Below are 23,681 nucleotides of genomic sequence, written 5' to 3' on the forward strand. Positions count from 1 at the left end.
ACATACAACATAAAACTCTGAACCTTCAACCAAAATTCTTGGATCTTAACAAACCACCAAAAATCATGGGTTGTGTCTCCATCTTCTGACTGGCATCGCCAGCAGGTGGGTGTGTCTTTAAGACCAAGCCTATACAATCTAGAGGGGGTCCAATAGAATCAATGTAAAATCTTGAACTGCATAAGGCGCACCCTTGAATCTCTAGACGCAGACTATACATTTTTTAGGATCCTATCCAACACTCCCTCCTCCAATTCCAAGTTTAAATCTTTTTCCCATAATCTCTTGATAGAAGTTAAAGCTCCATCGCCCAGACTCTGAATTAGCAGGGAGTAATATACTGATTCCTCACGACCTTTTCCAAAAGCAGTAATCTGCCACTTTAGGGGGGTGTATGCTACTCCCAAAAAATAGTACAGAGCAGGTGGTGCAGCTGTAAATACCTAAAGAATTGAGATTTGGGAATCCCAAAATGTTGAACCAAATTTTCAAAGGATCTCAACACTCCACTCTCATATAGGTTACCGAGTGTATTAATCTCCCTCACAATCCACTCTGACCAGCAGAAAGGGGACTTATTAATACATAATATTGGTTCAGCCATATGCTCGAGGCAACATTTAAATAAGTGTCCGAATTAAACACTCTGGACACTTTTGTCCATACCGAGTGCAAATTCGAGATAACGGGGTGTAACTTAACTTCTCCGATTAGTTTGATAGAAAGGCTTTGTTCATATGTGACGTTTTGGACGTTTTGGGAATTTCGATTTGCCCCAGACTCTTTATTCTGGGCAATGGCGTGGTCATAAATTTGAGGGACAAACACATAAAAAATTGGGTCCTGTCTAGTATTATGTTTGGCAGGCAGATTATTTTAAGGGGATGGAAGTCAGATGGGGCTTCCTCATTTCCGGAGTGGTGTGTGGAGATGGGGAGGGTAGCAGCTTTTGAGGAGACGTCGAGCAGAAGGCTGGGGGATTTAGATTTGTGTGATAAGAAGTGGGGCAGGTATTTGGTGTTTTTGGGGGACTCTCGGAGAGGGGCTGTGGAGAGAGAGATTTAGTTTTAATTATATATGATTATTATATTTTCTTTTTTTTGGGGGGGGGGGTATTTTTTATTTTTTGTGTGTATGTATTCTATTTATGACCACAGGGGTGTTGGTTGGGGGTCGGTGTGAAGTTAGTGATTGGGGAGGGGGAGGGGTAATAGTGGGGGTTGAATGTTAAATGTTGACAATTTATATATGATGTTTTTTTGTTGCTTTTTGTGTGAGTGTGTTGGGGGGGGGGGGGGTTAGGCATCTGCACAGCCATTGCAAGGAAACTAAAAAAATTAAACTCCATGTCAAAAAAGTTGCCGACACCTTACATAGACCTACCTACCATTGTAGTATTATGGTTCAATTGCATTATCAACTGAGACTGTAGATTTTATATTAAAAAATGTGTCTTCAACTGAACCCATATTAGCCATTAGTTTCTCCTCTTAAATTGAGATGTGTAGAACAATACAAACATTAATGTGTAATGATAAAAGACAGATAAAAGACTTCAATAATCATATATTAAATTGTGTAATTGGAATTGTTGTTGTTATCATCCTCAAAGCAAATAACATCTCAGTTATAAATGTTTAAACAAATAACATAATATCAATATGAAAATAGCACATCGTGACTCCGGCTCTGCTGGTGAAAACCTCCATGATCACAAGGCTAAGCAGGTAATCTCAAATCATGAGATTCATCATGATTTGAGATTATCAAGTGTTCCCTCATATGTAACTTTCTGTTTTATGCTTCAAACTTTAGAGGGTTTTATGCTTCAAATGTTAAAAGTTACATAGTGTAGCTTTGGGTCTAAACCAGTCTAGGACTGGGCTTGATATGACAACCCAGTTCTGCAGTCAGTCAAGCACAATATTGTGATCAGCTGTGTCAAATGCAGCGCTAAGGTCTAAGAGAACTATATTTGATTGGTTAATGGAATCCATGTTTCCTTGTAAATCTTTTAGAACCTTAAGAAGATCTGTTTCCATGCTATGGTTGGCCCGAAAGCCAGACTATTACATTATGATTATGAGTGTTAAGATAGTTATTGAGTGGTATGGACACTACATTTTAAATTATTTTGCCAAGTAATGGAAGACTAGAAATAGGTCTGTAGATAATAAGCACAGAAGAATCAGGAGAGGCCTAATGACTGCCATCTTAAATGTACATGGAACAATTTCTTGCTGGAGGGACTAATTAGCAATACTCAGAATGTCTGGTAATAAGGAACTCTAAAATGTTTTTAGGAAGTTAGTGGGTAAAGCGTAAAGGTGGCAGCTGGAAGAGTTAATGAGTTATATGACCGTGTGAGTGCGTAAGGGCTGGTTGCATTTCACATCAGTTGGTGGACAGTTTGAGCCTAGATCAGTAAGACACGTGCTGGCTATGTTTTGTCTTATGTTAGTAATTTTATTATTGAACACAATTACATAAAGTTTTAAACTACTATTTCACAACATTTCACCCAAAAATGAAAATTATGTCATCATTTACTCGTCCTCATCTTGTTCCAAACCTGTATGACTTTCTTTCTTCTATGGAACACAAAAGGAGATGTTAGGCAGAATGACTCGGTCACCATTCACTTTTATTGAATGTAAAAAAGATGCATTGAAAGAAAATGGTGACTGAGACGAGCATACTGCCTAAAAGCTCCTTTTGTGTTACATGAAAGAAACATGTCATCCAGATTTGGAACAGCATGAGGATGAGCAAGTGATGACATAATTTTCCATTTGGGTGGACTATCTATTTAATACTGTAATGTGACAAGGGTCCATCTTCCTTAATACAAAATCATATTACATCATGAAGTAATCATTTAGATTTCCCAGTAAACTTAATACAGGTTCAGGTTTCCTGGAGCAACTTTCCAATCAAGAACCAACCTTCTGATTACCAGCCCATTAGTCACAGTGCCAAACCACCACTTTCACACTTAAAGCTGTATAAAAAAATCATATAGTAGAGACAGAGGCATTATATAAAGGGAAATGCTTTCAGGCAAACACTATATGAAATCATCCCCTCATTGGATAGGAAGTGTATTGTGTTTTAGTCTTTTTAATAGATGTTTTTTAAAATAAAGTTGAATTCTCTCAACCTTTTTAAAACAAATTATATTTCTGATAGCTGAAAGTGGGTTAGTCTAAAAGGAATTTTTCTGGGACGCTCATCCAGGCTCAGTGCACCATGGTGAAAATCACTCTGGTGGTCGCCACCATCCTTTACGAATCCACCATCAATGCATTCATCGTTATCTGCTTGATCTTTGCACATGTTCAGTTGCTGTAGGTCCACCTGCTCATCACTCTCCATGCTCTTGCTGGCAGCACTATCCGTCTCCACAGCTACAGCTGCGGTAACTCCAATTGTCTGAGCTGTCTGAAAGCTGCGGATTACTCCATCAGTTAATGTCTCTGCTGCTTCAGTAACAACAGCTGCAGTTGCTATGTCAGTCACCGTGTCTGCTGTCACATCTAGGGTCACCGCATGCTTATCAAAATGGAGGCCATGAACTCGAACCCAACTCTGAGAAACAGAACACAATTTCCATTATTTAATAAACAAACATCACATCCAGTGCTCACTGACCTCGCACTATAGAGAACCTCACGGACTAGGATTTTATTTTTTTTTTAACTCAAAGATGAAAGAAGGCATGCAGAAAATGTTAGATTAAATAAGTGTAAAAAGATGTAAAAAAAGACATATAAAAAAGTTAACATTTACAGAATCTGACATTATTATTGCTTCAGAAATCCTGAGATTAACTGTGAATATTTGTTCTAATGACAGTCATCATTTTTAACAGTAAGAAATAAAAACAATTCTGACCATAGTTTCATATGATGAAATAATATGTGTCGTATTACATGTATTTTTAAGCATTTATCTTTGCAAATGTACATCCTACCAAGAATATTTTGTACTTGTGTATCTGTCTTGAGAGTTTTTCCTTCTTTGGACATATTGTCTATAAAGTTGATTTGTAACTTTATTTTGTGAAACGTCATGGTTACTGGTGTAACCTCCGTTCCCTGATGGAGGGAACGAGACGTTGGTGTCGATGTAGTGACACTAGGGGTCACTCTTGGAAGCTCGAGACACCTCTGGTCTTTGATAAAAGGCCAATGAAAATTGGCGAGTGGTATTTGCATGCCACTCCCCCGAACATATGGGTATAAATGGAGCTGGTATGCAACCACTCATTCAGGTTTTACGCTGAGGAGCCGATATAAGGTCCGGCCATTTCAGCGGGTAGTTCAGCGTTGTGGCAGGAGGGACCAACGTCTCGTTCCCTCCATCAGGGAACGGAGGTTACACCAGTAACCATGACGTTCCCTATCTGTCACTCACTCGACGTTGGTGTCGATGTAGTGACACTAGGGGTCCCTATACAAAACGCCACAAGGCTGAACTGTGTTACGTGAACTGGCGGTGTGTGGTGGGCAGACTTGCTGTGTGCCTCATAGCCAGCGCACCAGGTCGACACGTAACTTCCCCCAACACAGTTATGAGTGTCAAACGGCCCTTTTTGGGGACAAGTCGACTACCCAGAGATAGAGACAGGCTTAACGCAGTCGTGGCCTCTTTCCCCTTCTCTTTTTCCACTCCCTAAAAAAGAAGGGGGATTATCTGACTGGGCCGCCAGGTGTAGTCGGGGGGTGTCCCTCCCAAGGGGAGGACACCGCAGAGACCACACCTCGCCCCAAGAGAGGAGGGGATATTTAAGTGGAAGAATACATCACATGGTCTTTCCAACCATGTGGAGAGCCTTCAAGGTAGATCCTGCCCAATGGGGGAGGAGTTACTACAACATGGAGACTGAGGGGCTCTGCCCAAGGAAGACGCAGTTTGCCAGTAGGGAAACGAACTAGCGGAAGATATAGATCGCATGGGGTTAGCCTTACAGGGAACCGCCACATGCGGAGCACCTACCCCTGAACCGGGCTCTTAGCGCGTGTACTGGGCCGGCAGTGAGTCTCTCCGAAAACTCGACTGCCACAGGGCTCAGAGGAAGTCAACCAGGGAACAACTTTTGTGAACACTACTGGGAATTAACAGCGCACGTCTTCAGCTCAAAAGGAGGTGGAAGGCACTATGTGCAAGCGATACACCCGGCCGGCTATCCCGGGCTTATCCGCTTTTCTTTTTTTTTCTTTCTGTGTTGCGTGCCACTACCTGGGACGAAACCGGTTCCACCCGGAGGTTGTAGAACCTTGCAAAGGTGTTGGGTGTTGCCCAGCCTGCTGCTCTGCAAATGTCTGTTAGAGAGGCACCTCTGGCCGGGCCCAAGAAGCCGCTACACCATGGGTAGAATGGGCTCGTAGCCCTACCGGGGGCGGCACGTTTTGGGCGAGATATGCCATAGTTATGGCGTCAATGAGCCAGTGGGTGATCCTCTGCTTGGAGACAGCGCTCCCTTTCTGCTGTGCACCAAAGCAGACAAAGAGCTGCTCAGAGATTCTAAAGCTCTGCGTGCGATCCAAATAGATGCGTAAAGCGCGCACCGGACACAGCAATGACAGGGCTGGGTCTGCCTCCTCCTGGGGCAGCGCTTGCAGGTTCACCACCTGGTCCCTAAAAGGAGTGGTGGGAACCTTGGGCACATAGCCCGGTCGGGGGTCTCAGGATCACGTGAGAATAGCCCGGACCGAACTCCAGGCACGTTTCGCTGACAGAGAACGCTTGCAGGTCACCTACCCTCTTGATGGAAGTGAGCGCAGTCAGGAGGGCAGTCTTCAAGGAGAGAGCCTTAAGCCCGGCTGACTGCAAAACTCAAAGGGGGCTCTCTGTAGACCCTGAAAAACTACAGAGGTCCGATGAGGGAACAAGGCGTGGCCTGGAGGGATTCAGCCTCCTGGTGCCTCTTAGGAACCTGATGATCAGATCATGCTTCCCTAAGGACTTACCGTTGACTGCGTCATGGTGTGCTGCTATGGCAGCAACGTACACCTTCAAGGTGGAAGGGGACAGCCTCCCTTCCAACCTCTCTTGCAGGAAGGAAAGCACTGATCTGACTGCGCACCTCTGGGGGTTTTCCTGATGGGAAGAACACCACTTAGCGAACAGACACCACTTAAAGGCATACAGGCGCCTCGTAGAGGGAGCCCTAGCCTGAGTGAACGTGTCTACCACCGCAGGTGGGGGCGTACCAGAGCAGGCAGTGGGAGGATTCTTGGGAGGCGAACAGGTGCACCTGTGCCTGACTGAATCGACTCCAAATCAGCTGGACCACCTGAAGGTGGAGTCTCCACTCTCCCTTGAGGGTAACCTGTTGTTACGGCGCGTCCGCCGGAGTGTTGAGGTTGCCCGGGATGTGAGTGGCTTGCAGCGACTTGGTGCTGCTAACTCCGTTGGAGGAGACAGCGGGCGAGTTATGACATAAAGCGGGAGCGCAGACCGCCTTGGCGGTTGACATATGCTACAGCTGCCGTGCTGTCTGTCCGAACTAGCACGTGCTTGCCCTGGATCAACGGCCGGAACCTCCGCAGGGCGAGCAGAATTGCCAGTAACTCGAGGCAGTTGATGTGCCAACGCAGCCGCGGACCCGTCTAGAGGCCGGCGGCTGCGTGCCCATTGCCAACAGTGCCCCAGCCCATTTCGGAGGCGTCTGTCGTGACCACGACGCGCCTGGAGACCAGTTCTAGCGGAACACCTGCTCGTGGAAACGAGAGGTCGGTCCAAGGGCTGAAAAGACGGTGACAGACTGACGTAATGGCCACGCGGTGTGTCCCGTGGCGCCATGCCCGTCTCGGGACTCGAGTCTGGAGCCAGTGCTGAAGCAGCCTCATATGCATCAACCCGAGCGGGGTGGCCACCGCCGAGGATGCCATATGCCCCAGGAGCCTCTGAAAATGTTTCAGTGGAACCGCTGTTTTCTGTTTGAAAGCCTTCAAACAGGCCAGCACCGACTGGGCGCGCTCGTTCGTAAGGTGCGCCGTCAAGGAGACTGAGTCCAACTCCAAACTGAGAAAAGAGATGCTCTGAACTGGGAGGAGCTTGCTCTTTTCCCATCTGACCCGAAACCCTAGTCGGCTGAGGTGTGAGAGCACCAGGTCCCTGTGTGCGCATAACCCGTCTCGAGAGTGAGCTAGGATTAGCCAGTCGTCGAGATAGTTGAGAATGCGAATGCCCACCTCCCTTAACGGGGCAAGGGCAGCCTCTGCAATCTTCGTAAAGATGCGAGGAGACAGGGACAGGCCGAAAGGGAGGACTTGTACCGATACGCCTGACCCTCGAACGCGAACTGCAGGAAGGGTCTGTGTCGAGGAAGGATCGAGACGTGAAAGTACGCATACTTCGGGTCTACCGCCGCGAACCAATCTTTATGCTGGACGCTCGCCAGAATGCGTCTTTGCGTCAGCATCTTGAACGGGAGTCTGTGTAAGGCCCGGTTCAGTACTCGCAGGTCCAAGATTGGCCGCAACCCACCGCCTTTTTTCGGTACAATGAAGTAGGGGCTGTAAAACCCCTTCTTCATCTCGGCTGGAGGGACAGGTTCTATCGCGTCCTTCCGTAGGAGGGTAGCGATCTCCGCGCAAGGTAGCAGCGTTTCCGTCTTTCACCAAGGTGAAGTGGACACCGCTGGACCTGGGTGGATGTCCAGCGAAGTGAATCGTGCAGCCGAGTCGGACGGTCCGGACCAGCCCTCGTGACGGACTGGAAAGCGCAAGCCATGCGTCCGAGTTCCGTACAAGGGGGACCAAAGGGACAACGTCATCGGATGTACCGGCGGGTGGGGCCTCGCGGCGGGGCGGAGCTTGAGGTGCCACACCACATCGTGGCCATGCTGAGTCCGAGGACATCGAAGCACTTACCTGGCTCCTTGTGACCACCCCCGGAACAGCCTGGGACGGGGGAGGAAGAGGCCTGTCCTCATGACCCATGGAGACTGTCACATTGGGGGCGGATTTGTGCCACAGCTGGGCGCTCAGGGCGGGAGACCGCCGCTGGAGCGCCAACCTGCCAAATGGAGTGGTGGACGGTGGTCGTGATGCCAGCCGTACACACCGGATATGTGACCCAGGGAACAAGGAAACCACTCTTGCGGAGCTCTTGAGTACTACAGCTACTTGGGCATGCAGCGCAATTAAATGCAAAAGGTAACAAAAAGATGAAGATCTGCTTACCAGCTCCAGAGCAGCGGGTTTCGTTGTCCCTGGGTCGCCCGTCTCAGGGGCGCTTCGAAGACCTCCGTGGGTTCTTCGGTGCCGGCTGTGAGACGGGTGGCGTCGGCTTCCTGCGGTGGGCTCCACGCCGGGGCCGGGCCGGAGGGGCGTGCTGCGGCGGAGCCGGTGCAGTCACCGCAGGGGGACGCCCTCGGCGATGAGTAGATGGGGTGCGGGATCTTGAGCCATGCCGGGGCAGGACAAGCCGGCTAGCATCCATCTACTGCTCTACCATCGAGAACTGCTGGGTAAAGTCCTCGACGGTGTTGCCGAATAGGCCCGCCTGGGAAATGGGGGCAGCAAGGAATCGTGTCCTGTCGGCCTCACCCATCTCGACCAGGTTGAGCCAAAGGTGGCGCTCCTGGACCACTAGTGTGGCCATCGTCCGCCCGAGAGACCGCGCCGTGACCTCCGTCGCTCGGAGAGTGCAGTTCCTGCATCAATCCCGGGGTGGAACTACCCTCGTGCAGTTCCTTTAACGCCTTGGCGGACTTGCAGGAGAGCCATGGCGTGCAGGGCGGAGGCGGCTTGTCCAGCAGCGCCGTAGGCTTTGACCGTCAGAGACGACGTAAACCTACAGGCCTTGGACGGGGGCTTTGGGCACCCGTGCCAGGTGGCGGCGCTCTGCGGGCATAAGTGCACCACGAGCGCCTTTATCCACCGGGGGATTGCCGAATAACCCTTGGCCACCCCACCATCGAGGGTAGTGAGAGCGGGGAAACTGAAAAGATCGGGACCGGGCAGTAAAAGGTGCCTCCCGTGACCTTGTCAGCTCTTCATTCACTTCCGGGAAGAAAGGAACGGGGCGGGGCGTGGCTTTGAGCGGTGCCGCGAGCCCAGGAACCAATCACAGAGCCGCGAGGGTTCAGGGAAGAGCGGTGAAATCCACTCTAACCGACGCTCGCGGCTGTCCGGGAAAGCATGTCGTCATCTCCGCGTCAGCCTGTGACTGGGCGATCGACCCCGAAGGGAGGAGCCCAGCTGAGGCTTCCAACTGGACGAGCCCACTCTCCGATGCTGCGCTCGAGAGCTCATCACTTTCACGGGCTCTGAATAAGAGGTCGAACTCGCCGTGAGATACCTGGCGGAGGCGGTCCCATTGGGGTCTCCAAATCGCCCCCAGTGCTATCCGCGCTGGCCTCAAACCCGTGGGTAAAAGGACCGAGGCGGGAGCCTCTGGGGTGGCTCGCTTCCTTACGAAGGCGAGCCACGACCGCAACGTTGCCATGGACACATTCTCGCAATGAGAATGTGACCATCCACAAACACTGTCTCCGCGTGAGCAGTGCCCAGACACGAAAGACAGTGATCGTGACCGTTAGAAGGCGAGAGATAACGAGCACAACCAGGAATAACACACAATCGGAAAAGCATCTTTAAAAAGACGTGTCTTTAAAAAGACGTTCCGTGTGTGCGCTCTTTTAGAGAAATATATGCTCTTTCAGAAAATATACTCTCTAGTTTTTCTGCCGAAGCGCTCAGGGGCATTCTCTGCAGTGCACCAGTGCAGAGGAGGGAGAAGCCGCTGAAATGCGCCATCAGATCCAGCAGGTGAATGAACAGTAGTATTCAGCTCAATGAGCATGACCGTTCGGCTCTGAAGAGAAAATCTGAATGAGTGGTTGCATACCAGCTCCTTTTATACCCGTATGTTCGGGGGAGTAGCATGCAAATAGCACTCGCCAATTTTCATTGGCCTTTTATCAAAGACCAGAGGTGTCTCGGGCTCCCAAGAGTGACCCCTAGTGTCACTACATCGACACCAACGTCGAGTGAGTGACAGATAGGGAAAGCGCTATACAAAAACAGGTTTATAATATCACGCTTAAATTTTTTCTAACACAGTATAAATATACATTAGTCTATATGAAAATATGCAGCTGCCTTTATATTTTAGGAAGGGGGCACCTCAAAAAGGCATTTGGGGTCCTTTGCATCAAAAAGTTTGAAAACTCCTGTCTTAGAATATATAGTCTGTATATTTGAAGAGGCTCCACAAGTGAAAGTTAATGTGAAATCTTGTGCGATTGCTCAACCTGTGCAATGCAAAGAAATCTTTAAATGAATAACAGAGATCTGAAAGCAGATAGAACTATCTGCAGATGTTTCTGTCTCACCCTGCGGATGTTCTCCTTGCTTCCTCGACTATCATCTCTCAGATCATCTGAAGCTGTGTGTTGCTGAAACTAATAAGAAACACACAGGTTTAAAGAATCCATGCAGTAAATACACATGCACGTTAATGTTTATCAAAGGCAGATCATTAAACAGTTTGTGGGTGTGGTATTAGTTATTGGGTCTGAGTCCCGATCTCCATATATTGCAGAATATATCCAATATAATATGAAGTATGGCAAATTTTCTTATCATGATAATTCCTGCCTGGCTAAATTGGTTCTTCAAACACATGTGGGTTTTATAAGTATATCTGGATTGAGTTGTATGAGATAATTGCATGTTTCTGAGTTTATTGGAAAATATTGATCATCAAAATATTTGGATACATTTTTTACACGGCTCTCTGTAATACTCAATTCTGATTGGTCAATGGTGGCATATAGAGGTCTGATTTTTCTCTGTAACAACGACACATTCACGTATCAGAGTGCTCATCCAGGTACTATGAGCCATCTTTACTGCTTCTCTGATTACTGTGCGATCTCTACAAGTAAATAAAATAATTTCAACGTAAATCAATGTTTCATGTGCATTTATTTATTTATTTGGCAAGTAGTCTTGTAATAAGCTGGATAATAAGCAGTCGTAATGAGCCTAACTGTGATGCAAACCGGAGGTGGATTTCAGCTGTTCAGCCATTTCTTTCTTTTTTCCATAATTACATCATTTAAACAAAAATCTATATTTTATGTCCATGTATTTATTTATTCTGTTAGTAGTCGTGTATTAAGCTGGTTAATGTACCGTCAGTAGGTTGTTGTCGCACAATATACCCCTTTTAGGTGATACAAGAGTCCTCCGCTTCATGTTGGGGTCCTGATCTCCCTGTCGGGGTTTATTGTGTGATAACAACCAACTGTCTGTACATTATCCCTTACATGTATATATAACAAAAACATAAAAAGGTTTTTAGGGAGGTTTTATGTTGAGGGCATGTTGATGTTGTTAAATGACGGAAGGGTTTAAAGCCGAAAGTATGCTTCAGTTGTCCATTTGCAGCCATCTCACAACACTATGTTATCAAATTTTGTTGTCTGCAGGATGGACTGTCCATGTGCAAACTAATTTATGTAACCTCACGCTCCCGTCTGTGTCGTCTGTGCATGTGCCCAGAGTTGACTGTACTACAGAGTTTCACGAAGCAGTCGTAGTGTGCATGCGTCAAACACATCCATACTGGCTCACAGTCAGCTAAGTACACGTTGACAGGCTGGAGCACTCATCTGTGTGGAAGGTGTAATGGCAGGTAGATACAAGAACCCTAGTCTTAATGTTATTTATTTTTTATATTGGGTTAGGGTGAGGTTAGAGTTATAGGGTTAAGCTGAGCATATATTTTGTGTTTGGATTTTATAGAAACAAAAAGCTCAAAAGAATTTGACCAACAGTTGTCTCCAACGATTCAGAGGTCTGAAAAAAAGGAAGAAAAAGATTACATTTATTAAAGGGTCCAAACAAAAACTGTAACTGGTTCTTTAAATTCAAGTTCTGAATCAATAGATTGTTACATAGAATATGTGTAGAAATTACGATAATATACCTGCTCAGAGGTGTCATGCTCCTCAGAAGTCTGTGAAATATAAAGAGAAGCTAGAATATTTTATACAGATATAAAGGAGTGTTTGTGTGTGTGTGTGTGTGTGTGTGTGTGTGTGTGTGCGTGTGAGCGTGCGTGTGTGTGCGTGCATGTGTGCGTGTGCGTATGTGTGCGTGTGTGTGTGTGTGTGCATGCGTGTGTGTGCTTGCGTGAGTGTGTGTACCTCTGATAGATCCTCCACTGACTCGCTCTGCTCAGAACTTTCAGATTCTGATGAACTTTGAGCTGCAGTCTGAAACAAAACAGTAACTCAAGTTTAACTCACCCATGAGTATTCTTCCAGCAGTTAATATTCTCATCTTAACTGTAAATATTCATAATTATTCCTTCAGATTATGAATCTGATTATTCGTTCTAAATTACATAATAAATTTTGTTTTATAGATTAATTTACTCTATCATTGGGTTGCTGTACTTGTGGTGTGGTGTTGATCACTGCCCCTTTAGTCACCTGAAACAAACATTACATTTCATAAAGTCACATAATATCGAAATAAAAGCATTATTTATTTTATTCATGCAATTTTTAAGAGAACATTCTCACATTGAGCATGTCCAGTGTTTCTCGTTCAGAGTTTGTCTGTGTGACCAACTCGTCCAAAACATCTTTCTGAATGATCTGAGATGAAAACAACCCATTTCAGATAACTGTAGCTATTTATGATTTATGATTACTATGTTTATCAAATTCTTTAAAAATAGGAGCTCTGTTTTATGGAATAATTCAAAGTTCACTTTTTAATGAGTCCAATGAAATAAAGAGGACAGTTCAGTAATAAATATAGACTGAATAACAGGCCAACTAGGCATCTCTGTTAACCCAGATTGTGCCAGGGTGTGTCCCGATGTCCTGACAGTTCACCAAAAAATTTACTTTATCCCGGTTTCAGCTATTAAGTTTTCTGATTTGCAGATACTTTAATTAAGGAACATCTTTCTGCAGATCAGCTTGTAATTAATCTGGTTGCCATAACAACAACTTTCACTGCAACAACTTCTCATGTTAAAGAACGGCCAAATTAAAATGTGTTTATTGACAAACTAAAAGAAGCCTATCCATTAATTCACACAATACTTGAAAATACAACAGAAGTATTTTGTCATCACAGAATTTTCTCTCATTTTTTTTAAATACAGTTATTCTTATCACTATTTCAGACAAGGTCAGATACATTTACACAAATAACTCAAAGCCATGCTATGACATATCAGAATGGAGTTTCTACTTACTGGATGAGCTGATGAGAGGTCAATCAGACAAATGAGTGTGACAACAACCAACATCTTTACAGATTCAGATTTACATGAGAATCAGAATGTTTATGTCAGTGAGTGTCTTTATATGAGAAGATCTTCATTCTCCTCCTCCACTAATCGCTCCGTCAGGTTGCACTGTGGTCTCTCTCACTCTCAGTTTTGTCACTCTTGGAATGATGTGTGGGTTTGTTATTTTGTTTTCACTAATGATAATTTGCTGCTAATTCTGTTGTGAGTGATAATTCAGTGTGATTCATTGGTTTTAGTAGGTGGCCATGTTTAATTTATTGTGTTTGGGTCTGATGGCATTTAATCCAGCCATGAACACAGTAAGAAAACATTTGGAAACAAATGTTAAAGTTATGTAATTAATTGCAACTTCTTCCAAAATCTGTGGTGTGTACTGTGAATAGAACATCTTGTTCAATATAATCTCTGTTAATCTAATAAAACTTTTCAAGAACATGCTCAAATTTTTCACCCCAAAATCAAAACAAATCAAATAAGAAATTATATATATTATTTTGCATTTCAGTAGTAAGAAATTGTATGTTTATTTGGGGGGGGGGGGGGGTCATGCAGTTTTGTGCTTTACAACCTCAGGAAAATAGACTAGACACCTGCAACGCTCTGTTGGCCAACCTCCCAGCTAGTGCAATTCAACTCACTCCTCCAGGTTTATTCCCCACTCGCTCTGTGCAGTCAATGAACAAACAGCTCCTTGTTATTCATATTGCAATGATACAAAGTCTATTTCACGATTATTCTCTGTCTCTGTACCTCTGTGGTGGAATAAGCTTCTAACTGCCACTCGATCTGCTGAAACTATCTCAAATTCCAAGAAACAGTTGAAGACACATCACTTTCCAAGCACTTAAAGGTGCACTCAGTAACTTTTGTCTTTGTGTCATCTTGGACTTACACTGACACATTTACATTTATTCATTTGACAGATGCTTTTATCCAAAGTGACTAAAAGAGGAATAATACATCATAAGCGATTCATCTTAAGGAGACAGTAGTACGAAAAGTGCTGCATTACAAGATTTCAATTGCATCAGAATATGTATATATATATATATTATGTGTGCATGGTTAAGTGCTCATGGAAAAGATGTGTCTTTAGCTGTTTTTTGAAGACAGAGAGTGAATCTGCTTCAAAAATGGAGTTGGGAAGATCATTCCACCAATGAGATACAGTGAAACCGAAATGCCAGGAAAGTGAATTGGTTTTGGTTTTAGTTTTGGTTTTAGCCAACCGCATGCTTCTGCTAGGAATGTAAATCTGCAGAAATTATTTTAGGTATGCTGGAGCAGACCCAGTGACTGTTCTGTATGTCAGCATCAGAGCCTTGAATTTGATACGTGCATCAACCGGCAGCCAGTGGAGAGAGACAAGGAGTGGTGTAACATGCGCTCTCTTTAGTTCTTTGAAGACCAGACATGCTGCTGCATTCTAGATCATTCTAGATCATAGCAGGGGCCTAATTGCACATGCAACCTGCAGTGAGATTTACAGTAGTCCAGTCTAGTTATGACAAGTGACTGATCAAGGAGTTGTGTTGCATGTTCAGAGAGTAAGGATCTTATTTTCATGACATTGTAGAGTGTAAATCTACGTGATCGGGCTGTCTTTGAGATGTGGTCTCTGTAACTGAGTTGGTTATCGATGGTTACCCCTACATTTCTGACCTTTTTGGAAGGCCTTATTGTAGTTGAACCCAGCTGAATGGTGATGTTGTGTTCAACAGCAGGGTTAGCTGGAAAGACAAGGAGCTGAGTCTTCACCTGGTTAAGTTGCAGGTGGTGTTCCTTCATCCAGGCCGAGATGTCTGCCAAACAGGCCGAGATTCGAGCAGCCACCATGGTGTCATTGGTCTGGAAAGACAAGTAGAGCTGTGTGTCATCAGCGTAGCAATGGTAAGAGAATCCATGTGCTTGAATGATGGGTCCCAGTGATGTTGTATAAATGGAGAAGAGAAGCGGTTCAAGCACTGAGCCCTGAGGTACCTCAGTAAGTAGCTGATGTGACTTGGAGACCTCACCTTTCCTGTCTACCTTGAAAGACCTACCTGAGAGATAAGACTTAAATTAGCCAAGCACAGTTCCTGTGATACCCAGAGTAGAGAGGGTGGAAAGAAGGATCTGATGGTTGACTCTGTCAAGGCTGCAGAAAGGTCCAGTAGAATCAGTAGAATCAGGACGGATGATCTGGATCCAGCTCTCGCCTGTCTCAGTGACTTAGTGACAGACAGCAGGGCAGTCTCAGTGGAATGTCCACTTTTGAAGCCTGACTGATTGTCATCCAGCAGATTGTTCTATGAGAGATAAATAGAGATCTGATTGAAAACCACCCTTTTTTGGTGAGTCACGTGAACTTTGTGAGCTGGAAATCAAGCGAGCTCACAGGGTTCCGGCTCGCTGATCCACAGAGGGAGATAGGCCCCGATCAATTCTGGCCAAATTTCTGAGATCATCCGATAAAGATCTTGTGTCGAGGAGTAAAGGAAGACTTTCTTTGAAGAACCACAGCATTTTCCTGTTCCCAGACTTTGCAAACTCGACAAGAGAGAAACGTGATCGATTCAAGGAATGCAAGAAACTTTTACATCAACGGAAGGTCGCTTTTACACTGATAATCCCGGCCAAATTGACAATAGATGCTAAAGATGGCGTTGATTCTGCCTATTGGCTGGAGTTTGTTTTATAGATTATCTTTTGCTGTGTAATTCTGTCTCACAAAATTTGTATAGAAACACTGGACTTGAGCAATCCGATGGCAAGGTTGTCACGGGGGCTTTCATATGTGTGCGTGGACTGTTTGAGTTTGGAGGGATGGACACCAGTTGGCGCTGTCGTGCACGGGGTTAATACGCATATTTTTCTTTTTTTTTTTCTAGGGGATGTTCGGGGTTTGATTGTTGCACTAATGTTGGAATGTGGTCTTTATAATCTTGCCTTAGACACACAATCTATTTTTTCTTATATATCAATATATATATATATATATATATATATATACCATATACCAAAATGTCAAAATGTTAATATGAGTGGACAGTCTCTCTCCATGTGGATTGTGAATGGGTTGGGGCACCCCATAAAAAGAAGGAAGGTTATTTCTCTTTTTAAGCATAAGAAATATGATATAGTGTTTCTTCAAGAAACGCACCTTTCTCCGCAGGAAGCTGAAAAATTGGGAAAGATATGAGGTGGGAATTTTTTTATAGTGCTGGCTCGAGTAAGAGCAGGGGAGTCATTACACTGATAAGGAAACCTTTACAATTCAAATGTCTCAAACAGAGTAAAGATAAATTAGGTTGAGTCATTATTGTTTTAGCTGAAATTCAGGGACAAAGTCTTAAAGTATGCACCTAATGTTGATGATCAGGGCTTTTTTATATACCTTGAAGGGATGTTGCAAGCCACTGACACTACTTATGATATAATATTGGGAGGAGACTTTAATCTTTTGATGGACTCAGTCCTTGATCATAGTGTTGATCAAAAGTGTGCAAGCCCCCTAGAGCAACACTGACGCTTCACAGGATGTGTAAAAATCTTGGTCTTACAGATATTTGGAGACTTGAACCCATTTGGTAGGGACTAAACTTTTTTTCATCAGTCCATCAGATTTACTCTAGAATAGATTTTTTTATATCTAAGTCCCTCATTTCATCTGTTGTTAATTGCTCAATTGGAAACATTTTAGTCTCTGATCACACCCTGGTGTGTTTAGAGGTGTTGCTACATACAGAGAAAAATAAATCATATAGTTGGTGCTTTAATGTATCCCTTTTGCAAAATCCTGAATTCCAACAAATGCTATAGGCTGAAATCAATGTCTATTTGGAGACCAACTGGTCCTCAGTACCCTCTGTGGGCGTGGCTTGGGAGGCACTTAAGGCAGTTCTTAGGGGCCGGATCATACAGTATGCCTCATTCACCAAAAAATCCAAAGCACAAGAACTCGTGTAGTTGGAAAGGAATATTAAAAGTGCCGAGGCAGAGCTGAAGTGCCGAATGTTGTCTAATGGCCTCAGAGAATTGACCCGACTGAAATACAGATATAATACTATTTTGTCTCAGAAGGTGGAGTTTTGGCTATTCAGAGCAAGACAGTCATACTTTGAGTCAGGGGACTAAGCAGGGAAGCTTCTGGATAGAGTCAAGTCTTTTTCTATCATTTTCTTAGTGAAATCTACCTCGGCCATTGATATTAATAATGCTTTTAAAGAATTCTATCTTGATCTCTATTGTTCCACATCTTCGTCTACTGATGAAGATATTAGAAATTTGTGGAACCATTAGAACTTCCTAAACTGACGACTGAGCAAAAAAATTATCTTGATTCTGAGATAACCTTGAAGGAGCTTGGCGAGGTAATTAAGGCCTTGTCTCCAGGCAAGGCTCCAAGGCCAGACAGCTTTGCCGCTGAATTTTTTAGATCTTATGCTACAGAACTGGCTCCACTTTTGCTAGAAGTTTATACAGAATCATTAAAGAATGGAAAGCTTCTGCCAACCATAACACAAGCCCAGATCAGACTGATTCTTAAAAAGGACAAAGATCCAGGTGAGTGTAAGAGTTACCGTCCAATTTCCCTGATCCTGCTAGACGTTAAAATATTGTCAAAAATTCTGGCTAACCGATTAAGTAAAATTATGACATCTCTTGTACATATAGATCAGGTGAGGTTTATTCTGGGCTGTAACTCTTCTGATAACATCAGGCGTTTCATAAATGTCACGTGGGCAGTGGCGAATGATCAGACTCTTGCTTGATGCCAAAAAATGCATTTGAATGGGATTATATTTTTAAGATTTCGGAAATGTACTGTACGGGTTCGGGAATACTTTTTTATTGTCTCTGACCCTACTAGATCTATGCCTTACCTCCACAGAATTATTAATTCCTTTTCTAAGTTCTCAGGATACAGAGTGAATTGGTATAAATCTGAAGCTTTGGCTCTGATAGCGTACTGCCCAGTAACGGCTTTTCAGCTGGGCTACTTCCAGTGGCCCAAACAGGGCATTAATTATTTGAGTATTTTATTCCAAGCAAATTTGTGTGATTTAGTTAGAGTTAATTTTGACCCCTTAATAAAAAGGTTTTCGAGGGATGTGGGCAGGAGGGCTTCATTACATTTATCTATGATTGGGAAGGTTAATGTTATTAAAATGAATTGTATTCCAAAATTCAACTACCTGCTACAGTCTCTCCCTATAGATGTCCTCCTCTTTTCTTTCAAGCAATTGAGTTACATAGGCCGACTGACAAAGGTGGGCTAGGCCTACCCAAGATTTTGTTTTATTACTATGCATTCGGTCTCAGACATTTGGCTCATTGGTCACTTCCACCTGAGAGAGCCCCTCCCTGGTTTTGTATTGAACAAGAAGTTCTTGCCCCTATCCCGCCATTGCAAAGCCTTTCTATCAAACTAACTGTAGAAGTTGTTACACCCCGTTATCTCGCATTTATATGTGGTATGGACAAAAGTGTCCAGTATGTTTAATTCAGACATTTATTTAAATGTTACTTCGAACATATGGCTGAAACAAAATTATGTATTGATAAGTCCCCTTTCTGCTGGACAGAGTGGATTGTGAGGGAGATTAACATGCTCGGTGACCTATATGAGAGTGGAGTGTTGAGATTCTTTGAAAATATGGTTCAACATTTTGGGATTCCCAGGTCTCAATTCTTAAGATATTTACAACTGCGCCACCTGATCTGTACTATTTTTGGGAGTAGCATACACCCGCCCTAAAGCGGCAGACACTCTGGGAGTGGTGGTTACTGCTTTTGGAAAAGGCCATGAGGCATCAATGTATTACTCCCTGCTAATTCAGTGTCTGGGGGATGGAGCTACAACTTCTCTTAAGAGATTATGGGAGAAAGATTTATACTTGGTATTGGAGGAGTCAGTGTGGACTAGGATTCTTAAAAACATCAAGTCTGCATCTAGAGATCTCCTTATGCGATTTAAGATTTTACATCGAGTCTACTGGACCCCCTCTAGATTGTATAGTCTTGGTCTTAAAGACACACCCATCTGCTGGCAATGCCAATCAGAAGATGAGGACACAACCCATGTTTTTTGGTGGTATGTTAAGATGCAAGAATTTTGGTTGAGGGTTCAGAGTTTTGTATGTGATGTAGTGGGCACTCAGATTTCATTTTGCCCCAGATTCTGTATTTTAGGTGATGGGGCGGTCATTAATATAGGGGATAAATACATAAGAAATTGGGTTCTAGCCAGTGTTATGATTGGCAGACAGATTGTTCTTAAGGGATCGAGAGGTCGGCTGGAGCACCTTCATTTCGGGAGTGGTGCACAGAGATGGGCAAGGTGACGGCATTTGAAGAAATGTCAGAAAGAATGCTAGGCAACCTGCGGGTATTTAATAGGAAGTGGGGCAGTTATTTTACCTTTTTGGATGGCTCTTAGGGAGGGGCAGTAGAGAGGAATTTATAGTTTTAAATGTGTGTGAATATTATTATTATTATTTTATATATATATATATATATATATATATATATATATATATATATATATATATATATATATATATATATATATAGTTTTTGTTTCTTTGTGTGTGTTCTTTAGCTTTGAACACAGGGATGTTTGTTTGGGGTCAGGGTGGGGTTAAGGATTGGGAGGAGGAATGGGAATAATGGGGGTTAAAAGTTGATTCTGTACATATATGTTTTGTTTTTCTATTTCAGTTGTTGGAATCAATAAAATGTGTTAATTGGAAAACCACCCCTTAAAGTGTTTTTGCCATGAATGGGATGAGAGAGACTGGTCTGTAGTGTTCCACTTGTGTGGGGTTAAGTGTGGGTTTTTTAAGCAGTGGGGTTACTCGAGCCTGCTCAAATGTAGTGGGAAAAGTGCCTGTAAGTATAGATGTGTTAATTATGTGTGTGAGTGCAGGTAGGATGGATGGAGAGATGGCTTGGAGAAGGTGGGAAGGAATAGGGTCAAGGGGACAGTTGGTGGGGTGGTTGGAGAGGAGGAGTTTAGAGACCTCAATGTTGGTCAGAGGAGAGATCATAGAGATAGAATAGCTGCATACAGGAGGTGGGTGTTTGAGAGGATGTGGTGCTGAGAATGTATTGCTAATGGCTGTAACCTTATTAGTAAAAAATGTGGCGAAGACATCTGCTGTCAGTGAGGTGTCAGGCAGTGGAGGGAGAGGACAGAGTGTATTAAATATCCTAAATTGGCTGCGAGTGTCTGTGGTGCAGTTGATCTTTTGCTTCCTATTATCAGGCTTGGATGCATCATCATTTAAAATCAATAGATCTCAGTTTCAGATGCCATTGTAGAAATTTAGTTTTCACAGTCAGCCATGATTACTTTAATCAGTGAATGAAAGTGTCAATTCGGTAGTTCACAAGTTAATGTAATCCTGCATTTGAGGATAGTGTAAACGTGTTTGGCTTGCTGTCCTGGGCGAAGGGCTCGAGGCTCGAGACTTAACCCGAGCTCAAATACCCCCCGGACATAGATTAGTTCTAATGAAATAGATATGTGGAGATGGGGAGGTGGAGGGATGCCGGAATGCTCGACGGCACATAGAGGTAAGCAGCTGTTTATATATGCTTGCTCTGGCAGTGTGATTGGTCGGATTAAATGAACTTGCTCCTCCCAAACTTTGTTAAAACAACTCCATATAACAGGACGGTTACTGAGACTGAGTGAGTAGTATTCGGCTAGTCATGTGATTCTAACAAGGCAGCCCCCATGTGTGGACCCTCTCCATGTAGAATAAAACAGCTTTTATAAGGTTACTGATATGACTTGAGTCTTCATTTTAATGTGAGTGTTCATGATTTCCTACATATATTGCAAAATTACAATTCATGTGTTTAGGAGTTCAACTTTTGCACCTTTAACCAATTCACAGGCATGAGGCACTTACTATACAATGCTTATATACTTACAGAAATATTTCTCATAATCTATAACTCTGCAATAAATTGAATGGCATCTACGTTAATATTATTCTATTTGTTGGGATTCATATGTATAGGTTACCAGAGCCGGACAGATCCAGCTCCGTTCCTGCTTGGTGTCGGACTCCACTGCTACATGTCGCTACAAGTGATGACGACAAACTACAGCCGGTACTAGCCAGACATCACTTCAGTCTTTTATGATGGACTTCAGAAGATGAACCGTTGAGAACTACAACTGTAAGACTTCGGATACTTCATATGCCACTGCCTGAAACTTGGACTTAGGATGGACCCCACCGAACCTCACCGAAATGACCTGCCGGTTGAACTGCGATGCATCTCATTGATCTCTGTCTGCATCACCTTTGCCTATTGATGAACTACACTCTTGAAATGGAATACATAAACTATCATTTAATTGCCAACAAAACCCTTCATCAGCCAACTAACAAAGGACAATGCATCTATGTGTACTTCTGCAGTTAATCCAGGATGAACTTCAAAGACATTAGTCATTATTCTTACAGTTCATACAAAATATTTGTTTAATCACTGGCCCTTAACACTTAGTTTAATCATTTTAAACCATGACCTGCACTGCACATAAATAACTAATATTTTCATTATATTCATGTTGTTTAGTCAGAGGGGAACTGGCCCCCACAGTGAGTCTGGTTTCTCCCAATGTTATTTTTCTCCATTAACCATCATCTTATGGAGTTTTGTGTTCCTTGACACAGTCGCCTTCAGCTTGCTCACTGGGAGTCTAAATACAATTATTAATTAATTACTTATTTTTAAACTCAGTTTACAATCACATTTAATCAAACTACACGATGATGACTCTAAGACTTTGTAAATGTTACAGCTTCATTTTCTGTTAATGCATGATTTTCTGTAAAGCTGCTTTGAAACGATGTGTGTTGTGAAAAGCACTTTACAAATAAAAATGACTTGACTACAATTGCATTTAAAAAATACTCCTGTTCTTTCTTTCTTTTTGTTATTAACAGTTTTTATTGATTCCATCCACAAGACACAACATAAAATACGGAATCAATTATATGCATTAAACCCCTCCCCCCGATGAATCTCTAGATGTAGACTTGATGTTTTTTAGAATCCTAGCCCACACTCCCTCCTCCAAAACCAAGTTTAAATTTTTCTCCCATAATATGTTGAGAGAAGTTGAAGCTCTGTCCCCAAACTCTGAATTAGCAGGGAGTAACACACTGATGCCTCATGACCTTTTCATATGACCTCATGACCATATCTGCCAATTTAGGGGGGTGTATGCTACTCCCAAAAATAGTACAGAGCAGGTGGCACAGCTGTGAATACTTAAAAAACTGAGATCTGGGAATCCTGAAATGTTGAACCATATTTTCAAAAGATCTCAACACTCCACTCTCATATAAGTCACTGAGCTTCTTAACCTCCCTCACAATCCACTCTGACCACCAGAAAGGGAACTTATTAATACATAATTTTGGGTTCAGCCATATACTCGAGGCAAGATTTAAATAAATGTCTGAATTAAACACTCTGGACACTTTTGTCCATACCGCTTGCAAATGCGAGATAACGAGGTGTGACTTAACTTTGGTTAGTTTAATAGAAAGGCTTTGCAATGGCAAAATGGGGGAAAGAACTTCCTGTTCAATACAAAACCAAGGAGGGACTCTCTCAGGTGGAAGCGACCAATAAGCATAATATGTATGACGCATAATAATAAAACAAACTCTTGGGTAGGCCTAGCCCACCTTTGTCAAACGGCTTATGTAACTTATTGAAATGTAATCTGGGAGCTTACCATTCCAAATGAAGGACTTTGCTATCAAAATGCTTGAAATAAGAGAGGGGGACATCTACAGGGAGAGACTGTAGCAGGTAGTTGAATTTTGGAATACAATTCATTTTAATAACATTAACCTTCCCAATCATAGATAAATGTAATGAAGCCCGCCTGCCCACATCGCTCGAAAACCTTTTTATTAAGTGGTCAAAATTAACTAACTAAATCACACAAATTTGCTGGGAATAAAATGCCCAAATATTTAATGCCCTGTTTGGGCAACTGGAAAGTGCCAGGCTGAAAAGCCGTTACTGGGCAGAACGCTGTCAGAGCCAAAGCATCGGATTTAGACCAATTGACTCTGTATCCTGAGAACTTTGAAAAAGAATTAACAATTCTGTGGAGACAAGGCATAGATCTAGTGTGGTCGGAGACGAATAATAAAATATAATCTGCGTAAAGCAAAAGCTTATGCACCATACCTCCCGCCACCACCCCTGGAAAATCATCCTCCCTCCTTATCGCAGCTGCTAATGGTTCCAGGGCAAAACAGAACAATAATTGGGAAAGAGGGCAACCCTGCCTGGTGCCCCTGTCCAGAGTAAGATAATCTGAAATCAATCCATTTGTTTGTACTGCCGCTACCGGGTGTCAA

The 23,681-nt window shown here is 43.4% G+C and overlaps 1 protein-coding gene across 2 annotated transcripts; it reads right to left on the reverse strand.

Annotated features, from left to right (window-relative positions):
* Positions 1 to 1,676: 1,676 nt before the first annotated feature.
* On the reverse strand, positions 1,677 to 13,381 carry LOC127420119 (uncharacterized). 2 transcript variants are annotated; one of them, XM_051662126.1, is made up of 8 exons: positions 13,237 to 13,381; positions 12,551 to 12,625; positions 12,422 to 12,457; positions 12,170 to 12,238; positions 11,950 to 11,979; positions 11,796 to 11,819; positions 10,349 to 10,417; positions 1,677 to 3,588 (listed from the first exon to the last, which is right to left on the reverse strand). In XM_051662126.1, the coding sequence occupies exons 1-8, from the start codon at positions 13,288 to 13,290 to the stop codon at positions 3,175 to 3,177; spliced, it is 771 nt and encodes a 256-aa protein (XP_051518086.1). In that variant the 5' UTR covers positions 13,291 to 13,381; the 3' UTR covers positions 1,677 to 3,174. The 2 variants fall into 2 exon arrangements, with proteins under 2 accessions (XP_051518086.1, XP_051518085.1); XM_051662125.1 differs by having other exon boundaries at positions 1,682 to 3,588; positions 12,401 to 12,457; positions 13,237 to 13,378.
* Positions 13,382 to 23,681: the final 10,300 nt, after the last annotated feature.

The sequence above is a fragment of the Myxocyprinus asiaticus genome, chromosome 29 (assembly GCF_019703515.2).
Source record: "Myxocyprinus asiaticus isolate MX2 ecotype Aquarium Trade chromosome 29, UBuf_Myxa_2, whole genome shotgun sequence".
Classification (NCBI taxonomy): Eukaryota; Metazoa; Chordata; class Actinopteri; order Cypriniformes; family Catostomidae; genus Myxocyprinus; species Myxocyprinus asiaticus.